Source organism: Drosophila simulans, chromosome 3L (assembly GCF_016746395.2).
Source record: "Drosophila simulans strain w501 chromosome 3L, Prin_Dsim_3.1, whole genome shotgun sequence".
Taxonomy (NCBI): Eukaryota; Metazoa; Arthropoda; class Insecta; order Diptera; family Drosophilidae; genus Drosophila; species Drosophila simulans.
The window spans coordinates 18,150,904-18,160,784 of record NC_052522.2 but is presented as its reverse complement, the minus strand read 5'-3'; the positions used below and the strand labels follow the sequence as shown (position 1 = coordinate 18,160,784).

At 37.6% G+C, this 9,881-nt stretch overlaps 1 protein-coding gene across 1 annotated transcript; it reads left to right on the top strand.

Annotated features, from left to right (window-relative positions):
* Positions 1-1,940: 1,940 nt before the first annotated feature.
* Positions 1,941-3,325, top strand: LOC27206783. Its single transcript, XM_016182593.2, has one exon. It carries the CDS (start codon positions 2,062-2,064, stop codon positions 2,386-2,388), a length of 327 nt encoding a protein of 108 aa, XP_016032421.1. The 5' UTR covers positions 1,941-2,061; the 3' UTR covers positions 2,389-3,325.
* Positions 3,326-9,881: the final 6,556 nt, after the last annotated feature.

Below are 9,881 nucleotides of genomic sequence, written 5' to 3'. Positions count from 1 at the left end.
CATCAAAAAATGTGTTGATATTTGTAAAAATCTTTGATTAACTATAAGTACAAAATATAAAATCTTTGCTAAATCTAAGACTTGTTTTTGTCAATTTACGTGCGGCCTTTGGATCATTTAAAACTAATTAAACTGTATCTATAAGGATAATCAAGAGTTAGCATTCCTTCATAATTATTACCCTCGAAAATAGGGTATCCTTTCATCACTCTTGTCTTGAAACTCGCTCTTCTGGGTGCTGCTTCCTTGTAATTTTTTCCTGCCGTCTTTTTCGTTGTTCGTGTGTTGCACATGCCCCGCCGCACTTCACTTTTATACGTATACCTATAGATATGGGTGTACGTACATATATATGCATTGTCTGACTGTCTGGGGTACTCAAATGCCACTCTTTCGATGCGATGCGTTTCTTCCCTTGGATCCCACTTTGCTCCTTTGCTCCTTTTCCCTTTTTTTTCTATTTTGTTTGCTAACTAAATAAATGCAGTTTGTGTGTGCGCCTGCACTTGTTGTTTGTGTTGAGCCAAGCAGAACATTTCCATTTGAATGTTCTTTTAAGCGAAAACAATTCTTTTCTTTGTTTTGCTTTTGAGAATGCCTTTCTGTGAGTTTTGCAGGTACGAGTGATACGCCCAACCCCGCTGATTTCGCTCGAGTGTTTAGCAAATTAGATCATGGATTTTTCCTCTGATTTCTCGGGGTTATCATCGCGGGGATATCATTATCGGACCCCGCCCACTCACCTGCACGCCCACGAAGGTGATTTTCTTTTGTTATGCATTCTTTCGTAGATTTCTTCGGTTGGGTTTTTATTTTACATTTTTTATGCAGCCACTATAAAAAAGTTTTTACATTTTTTACGGCACTTATTTCAGCTTGCTCTCTTATTCTGCGCTGCTCCAAACCCATTTTATTCTGTGGGTAACAAAAGAAGTTTTTTGACGGCGAGTGCATTATATTTTGGACTTACTGCGAGAAGTTGATTATGTTGATTTGTGGAATTGATTTGGCGGAGGGTAAAAAGGATTCAACAGACACTCCTTTGCTATATAAAATATTCCTGGCATGCGGTTCACAAAATGTTAAGCGATTGTTCTTGGGGTCATAGGGAGCTGTAGGATGGTAAATTGATTTTCTTAAAGTAATAGAAAAGTCGGATGAGGAGTTTGGAGTTATACAGCACAAGTACGAATATTAATAATTTTATCATAATATTACTCAGGTGGAATAAACTTACTATATTTAATTTGTATTAACAATTAAAACACATTAAATGAACAGGCTCACGGACTCATGGCAAACAAACAAAAAAAAAGAATAATAAGCCAACAGGAAATTGGTCAAGGTCACGTCTAAGCCAAGGCAAGAAAAGTGAAGAAAAGGCAAAGCAAAGCAAAATCTCACATCGAATTTTGGTAAAGGACTTCGACTACTTCCCCTTTGCTTTTCGAAAATTCAGATATGTTTACATATGTTAGCTTTAAAAACAAATATATATAATATATAATTCTACGTCTTTTTGTTACAAAATTAATTCTGATAAAAATAATTTATTAGAGGTACGTTCAGTTCGACTTCCTAAAAATAAATAATTTCCCCTTAAATTTGTGTTGTTTCGTTTTCGAAAACTTTCCTGTCCTAGTTCGAAAAACGTTGGAAAACCACCCCCTGAAAATTCGAGCTTCAAACGTAACGGCGGGGTAAGTAACGTAATGGTAAAACGTATGTAGCATGCCACAAGTGTGACGCTCTCTGCATTCCGTTTGAGGAAACGTTTACTGCACGTGATGAAAGTTGATATAGTCAGCACAGAGATGGGGAGAGAGAGAGAGAAAGAGAGAGGTGGGAGAAAGGGAGGGAAGATGGTAGAGAGAAAGCGGGCACAGAGGGTTGCTAATTCTCCCGGCGTTTCCCGGGTATAAATACGGGCGTCCTGCTGGCTGAGCTCTTCAGTCGTACGACAACTCGCCAAGAGTTCAGATCTGGAAAATCAGGAAATACCTTGCCACACATCGAAGTTATCAAGTGCCATTTTTACGTAACATTTTGACGGACTCAAACATGGCCATTCCATTTTTCGAAGAAGAGCACGCCTCGAAATCGGAACCCAGTGGCGATCAAGTCGATAGCCCCATGGCTTTCTCCATAGACCCCGGACATGATCAAGTGGACTTTGAAGGACCTCCGTCTGCAGCAGAGGAACTCCCGCCACCAGGAGCAACAAGTGAGCCAGTTGCGCCTCCGAGTGCCGAGGAGCAACTGCTGGCCTGGAAATTCCTGGCCATCACCATGTGCAAGGTCCTGAAGCAATTCTACCTACAGCACAAGTCATCCGGAAAATCCAGCAAACTAAAGGCCACCGTTCAAATACAACCGCAGGCGCAGTAAATACTTTGAAAACCAACTTAAGCACCAACTAAGGCTCCTAAAAGCGCAACTTGTGATTACTTTACGTTGGTGAGAACTAGCGCAGCCGGAAAATTTCGAGAGAGAATGAGCGAGACAGTGACAGAGAAATGTGAATCAATTTCCCAAGGAAAACCCTAAAACAAGATTAACTTTTGATACATGTATTTTCTTTGCTGGAAATTAAGCACATAGTTTCTTATCCGTCGGGATACAACAAAATTTAAAACTTTGGATAAGCGCAAATGTGATAAATAATTTTGCTAAAAAAATTTACAGTCCAAGTATTTGTTTAGTAAACTTATTTAAGTTAGTTTTACTTGTTTAACTGAATAAGTTAGGTTCTCGTAGGTGGTCGGCCCAGTGCAAGGATAAGTGAACGAAAAGTCCAAACATATATTGGAAAATTGTCTGAAGAGATAAAAGCAAAATTTTGTAAGCAGCAGCTAGTTTTCAAATCGAAACCAACTTAGTTGATAAGCCAACCTATTCTACATGCTATAACTACAAATAGTTACAACTTTTTTACAAACAACTCTCTTGGTGTCTATTAATGGGGAAATTTAAAAGATTCAACTTCCTAGGTAGAGTGCTTCTTAAACTTAGCAAATATTTATGGAAATATATTTTTTAAAATTGAAACATATTTTTATATTTACTTTGCCGTCGATATATAAGCTGTGTACGTGTCAATCTAGTTTATAGATCTATTCTTATAAGCAATATGTGGCTAAGAATCCATGCGAAATAAATCGATGTAAAGGCGCTCTTCGCGTAACGAGCATAAACATAGTACAAGTTCAAAAGTAGAAATATTTACACACATAAATACTCCAAACTACACATTCTTTTAAGCAATTTAATGTAACTTAAGCTAAGTAAAGCAAATGGCATGCATACAACTGAAATAAAAATATTATTAAATTGAAAAATACGCATTTTTAACCAGTGGTGGTATGAACAATTCAAAAGCCTTTATTTTCAAAAATTTTGTCTTGGTTCATGGGTGTTGGTTTAACAAAATATGCCCGAAGAATATTAAATTTTATCGTCTACAGTTTAATTCATATTGAAGGCTACAACAACGAAAAACAAGACAACGAAGTGTTAAATGTAAATTTTAAAATCATTTACAAAGACATGTATAGTACTTGCTAATTTACTCAGGACTTTCGCTTTGTTGCTAGTCATAATAGACCTAATCATCGTTGATAATACTTTGCCACCTTAAAATGAGTGCCACTTTTACCCCTCGACCAAACAGATTGAAATGGTTACCGGCGGCAGAGATCAAAGTCGTTTTCTCACACAAAGGACACTGAATAATTCCTGAAATTCTCTCATTCCGCTTTTCCGGACTCATACAATCGATGCGAAAAAATGTCGCGTGGCGCCACCCGACTGATTTTAAAATCTGCCTTTGGGCGAAGCTTGAAAAAAGGAGACTGAAATCTGAAATCTTTCAACTTTCCATTTTTAATACGCTTTGTATGGCGAATAATACTGATGCTAAGCCGCTTTTTAATTTTCCAAAATCCAAATAGAAGATTCTTTTAAGCGCCGTCCATCATCAATCAATGAACGGACGGATCCATAATAATATCAATCAGGGCAAGAACTGGCAAAGAACAAATACCATTTGCCAAATAAACTGTTCCCCAGCCCCCGAAGACGATTTTAAAATTTTTTGATATTTTTCTTCCAGGCAGATAAGCAGAAGCCAAAGGATTTCCTTTTTTTTCTTTTTGAAAATGCGCATTATGAGGACGGTTAACTGTCTGAATTCAATCAAATGTCCCCCCGGGAATTTGCACTTTTGTTTGCTCGAGCGTCCACACATGATATCCTATCCTTCATCCTTTGGCAACCCTTTCTCCGGGAGAAAGCGGTGAAAGGCTCAAGTGCATGTGTGTTTTTCGTGCGTCCAGCTGGGATTTCTATGGGGTGGAGTTAGGAATGGTAAAGTGACCCGTAAGCAAACAGTTTTGTATTTTTTCTACATAAGCAACAGATTTACTTGTGCCTTTTAGAGGGTATGTGGTATTTGGAGGTGCTTTAGAAGTTGGTAAATTATATTTGTTTAATTTTGCACCAGATACGAACTGCTTATACCAAGCCAATAGAATGGAATAAATGAAAAGCTTATTAATAGTAGAAATTTCTGATACTGGGTATGCTCTCCATTACAGAAAAATATTCAAAATTTATATTTATATTCAAAAAGTTTCAATATCTTATATATTTCTATTAATTTTAAAGAAAAACTCCTTAAGAAGTACCAAGATGTCTGATCTACTTTAACAAAACCCCTCACTTATAAAAAATCTTCTACAAACAATCATATCATCAAGCATATACTTAGGTATCTGGCAATTTGAGTGCCTTTTGAGGCATTTTTAACTTAATTGAATGTACACAAACTTACTAAGCAAATCAATTGCTTTTCCTTATTTTTGCGCTTCTGTCCCGAGGGTAAGTAATGTTTGTAGAGCTCAAAGGGAACTCGAAAATATATAGAAAACAAGATTATTAAAAATATATTAGAGTTGCCTTAGCCCAAATGAAAGGGGGCAATGTGGTGGTTCACTTATTTTTCCCGCAAGCTCCGTTGGTTTTTATTTTGGAACGTGCTCAAGTGCAGATTCATTGCAATTTGGTTGTTCTTCGGGTTGGATTTGTGGTCATCATTAGTGTGCTTTATTAAGTGTAAATAGAAGTAGCAACTCTAGCTGGGTAGCTTTAAGCACAAAGACTTTAATCCCCTCGCTCAAGGTCGCCCTTTGAGCAAAAAGTGCATATGGTGCATCTTTGAGCACGTTTCGTTTGGAATTGCATATGCTGAACGAGAAAAACACGAATGAAAAATCCAGGGGACCTAGAATCGGTGCCAATTTGCTTACATCTTTTGTTTATGTTATTGCAAAGGGTTGAATGAGCAAATCTGGGTCAAGGTGAAGAAGCATTCTTGAGTGCACTCAGCGAACATAAATAGAAAGTAAGACTCCAACTTGTTTTTCGGTATGACGTTGCAGCTGCAGCTTGTACTTTTAATGGGGGAAGTCAGCATGTGTGTCAACAGCTTCTTAGTAAATTTGAGAGCGAAATTATAAAGGCTTGACCCAAATTAGTTGTATATGTGTATATAGCGTTCTAAACAATTCACACAAAGTAATAATAAGTAACTAAGCCGCAGATTAATATCAATATATTTCATAAGACATAAGACAATATTTGGATATACATAATTTTCACATTACTCCTTTGTACATTTATCGTTATTCCTGAATATATTGCTTAATACTTCTTTGGACATTTTGCAGCATTATAATCAATCATTAAATTATTTTTTTAATCTCTGCGGGTTTGAAAATATCCATAAGAGACAAGTTACCAGGAGCTACCCGCTTTGCCACCCACTTCCGTTCGATTTCAAGGACCGACATGGGTTGCACTTCATCATTACAATTAATACAGAAAGTGCAGCAGATCAAAGTGCGAATGCAAAGTGGGAGGAGGTGGGCGGAAAATGGGGAAAGCGCGGACAAAAGGCGCGAAAGACAAAAGGCGGCGACAGTCAAAAGGCAAAAACAACAACCACAAGTTGCCATTGCCATGTCAAAGGTAATGACAGAAGCCAAACAATTGAAAAGTTGTAACAAACAGCAGACAGCGAAGGCAAAGGGCGGGAGGAGGGCACCAGCGGAAGGAAAAACAATGAGATTTCGTTAGCTCTGGCATCAGAAGTAAAAAAAAATACCTGCGTATACATATATATAATGCTTGAAAAATCACAGAAATATGGCAAGGAATTGTCAAAGCAAAAAAGATGCATAAAAAAGTTGGCAAGCAATTTTCTAGCAATATATTTTCCGCTGTTGGCCAAACTTTTCACGCGTTTTTTGATGTTTCTCCTTTGTAAAAGTGCAAAAATAACAAGGGAAAATGGCGTAGAAATATTTAATGAGGCCAAAGTGCAAAAGGAACTGGTAAAGTCCAAGCCAGCCAACAAAAATCTAATTTAATAATCAAATAAAATGCTGGTCAAGGGAGCGGTCTCTTGGGAAAAAATGGAAAAGCAGGAAACAGAGCTATGCAAATGCCGCAGATAAAGAGAAAAAATGCGATTCGCATAACTTGAGCGATTTGACAAATTTACGAGTGAGTTTAGCGGACTAATCATAAGAGATATCTTTTACCCTCCTTAAAACCCCCACAGGCCAGTATCAACGGAAAATGGGGGTGGTGTTGGGAGAAAAGCCAGCGATGAGCTGGGAAAATGCTTTGCACTGGGATGACAACGCTTCTGTTTTTTTTTTCCCCACCTCTGAGTTCCCTTTGGGAAATACTCTGCTCTAGAGTAAACCACTCTCATTGGTTAATATTAATCCAATTATTTTTAGATATCTAAGATTATTTTATATAAAAAACATCATTACTTTTAAGTTTGTTAATGCCATCACTTTCGTAAATATATTATTCTAGTTTCTGCTCAAAAAAAAAAAAACGGATATTTAAGGGTATTCCAAAGTCACTATTGAGCAATTACGCGTTTTTTTTATCATCATATTTTTTTCCAGCTCTTATTTAGTATAGACATAAAAAATCGCCGAGAAAAGGAAAATCTCTTGCACATAATTTTAATGTTTATCGTCTTTTATTGTCAAACAAATTATTTTTGATATTTTTGCTGCAGGCGATGCTCCGCCTCCCCTCCGATTTTCTATCAGGTGATTCCGTCTGGGAAATGATTCAGCTGCTAGGGTATCCAAGGTGATTCCGAGCACACATATCTTGTAATTTGATTAGCATGTGGCAGAACCGGGAAAAAGGAAAAATGTGAATGGGAGGGGTCCAAAGAATAATAATCGTAAAGAAAATCCAGGAACGACATGCTGATCTCTATCGGGCGAAAGTCAAAACAATTTAATGCATGAATAAAAAATAATTTCCTTGTGAAGACATCCTGCTGCGCAGTTTTATTGGATTTCTGCCCAAAATTAAGTTCATATGTGCGCTTGACTGTGGCGACCCCAAGGACCCAAGCAAAGATGAATCCTGCCATTCTCTTATCTTCTTGCATTTACCTCCCCCTTTTCGTGACTCCATGTCGTAATTCGTACATGTTTTATTATTTACCCAACATTAAAAGAAAGTTCGCAAAAAAAAATCAGCAAACACACACGCTGTCATTTTGCATATGAATTAAAACGCCATAAATTAGCAAAGAGCGCTTTTGCCAATTGAACTGTTCGTCCTTTTAAGGGACGAGGGAAGGATGTCGCACAGGAAGCTTTTGTTTGCCTTGCTAATGCTGCCAAGTCTCGCCGGTTGCCGTGGATTAATTCAGAGCCGAATGGAAAACGGAAAATGAAAAACCGAATCAAAAGCAGCAGCAGAGCTCTTAATAAGCTGATTTGTTATTTATGATGTTTTCCTAATGATTTTCAAATTTTCGTTTAGAATTTGTAAATGGAGTTTGGGGAGTTCTTTCAAAAGTAATCCGTAATGGAGTGAATTTGTATTAGGTGCAGCTCGAATAGTTAAGAGACGCCGAATGTAAAATAGCAGTTATATAAATACTTAAGAAATTCTTAAATTCTATGAAGAAACTACTTACAAAAATACTTTAAGATTCGCTTGTTCGCCGGTTATTTTTTACTTGTAAAATCAGAATTTAAAGATTCACTCAACTTTAATAATGCACTTAAATCAATTGAATCGAATGCATTTAATACTCATCCCTTAAACAAGCCGACATAAATTAGTTAGTGCAGTGCAATGGCGATGGCTCCGACCCAAATCCGACTTAATACGCTTCGCTTAATTGTTTACAGCATTAACGCAAAAACCTCAGCAAATCCAATAAACAGTTTCCAGTCCCTCCGCGCCGAAATCAGGATCTAGCGACCGACCGGGTGGACAGGCCATCAATATTACATCACAACATGGCATCACATAACACGCAGTCAGACCAAAATCGCGGCGACAGGATATGCGAGTATCCTGGCTGAGGAGAGTGCGGAAATGGATGCCAGGATGGGCATGGGGATGGTGCTGATGCTGATGATTCGGTGGCAAACATTAATCAGCGAATTATCAATGCAAATAATTTTCAACACGCCTGAATGCGATATCAATCAACGGACATCGCTTCCGCTGCAATAACCAGCAAGGACACCAACAACATCGCCATCGTGCCAAATACATATACATACGCATATCTACTATATGCACACCGAACATCCCAGTCTGGGGCACTTAACACACAATTAAGTGCAAATAATTGCGAGCGCTGCATATAAATGATTTGTTTAAGCCAACATGACGTGGGATAAATCACCCAGCATCTTCATTTTGGCACAGTGGGGCAAAATGAACGACAGTCGCGGATATTTGAAGTAAATAGATAGATAAATAGATACTGGATTGATAGATCGATATCAAGAGTTGGCTTGTTATAGGTGTGTCTTGAATACATTTATTTCTTTTCTATTTATTTTGACACTTAGAATATGCAAGCTTCATTTAGAAACTAGCATTTACATTTAATGCAGTGTACCAGCGAAAAGCCCTACTGCGAATAATGATTTTGAATATTGCAGCGGATGCATCGAAATGACCAGAGAAGTAAGACCGTGGAAATGGGTCTTAAGACCCCTGATTTTGCCACACCCCCATTCAAATCGGCTGTTGAGGCGCTTAATTAGTATAATCCGCGTTGAAATTATTCAAGTGTGCACCGCGAAATGCAATAAGGGGTGTGGCAGATCGGAAAGGGGAAAATCGGAGGTGTGTGTGCTAGTTAGTGCTCATGGCAACGCATGTGTGTGTCAGCCTCGCCATGATTATGATAAGATTGGCAAAGCTGCATAAATTTAATGACAGCAATTAAGCGAAGCGCCAAAGTTTTCGCAAGAAGTCTTATCAGAGGGACAGCAGCATGAGCAGCGAATTCCTCCACAGTGCCTGCGAAAAGTACATGGCATAATTGAATACTATTAAGCCAACTTAATGCGCATTTCATTGGGCCACGCGACTCACAATTAACCCCTTCACTGCGACTGTATTCTTTTTTAGTTTCAGCTGGACTTTAAACAGTGTGTATTTCTTGTAGTTTTATTAGCCAAGTAAATAAAGTTAATATATAAGATTTTGTATATTCTAAAATTTAAATATGAACTCATTAAATTAAAAAAAAACGATTTGTTTTGGCACAGAAAGTAATAGTAGATAAATATATATATTAAAATATATTTTTACAAATCGCACAATGATGTTTTAGTAAGATGTATTATTTTTTATGTCCGCCATGAAGGGTTAAATATTAAGTCGATTTGCATATGGACGAAGAACATGCATGTAAGTGTCATTAAATATGCAAATTGCAAAATAAATACACGAGCGAGACGATATGAAAAACAATTTGGTCCAAATGAGATTTATGGGGTCCAGTTGGCAGGGAATAAAAGAAAAAT

Bases quoted from the DNA above. Each gene is read 5' to 3' on its own strand.
- LOC27206783 (XM_016182593.2), top strand. From the start codon at position 2,062: ATGGCCATTCCATTTTTCGAAGAAGAGCACGCCTCGAAATCGGAACCC.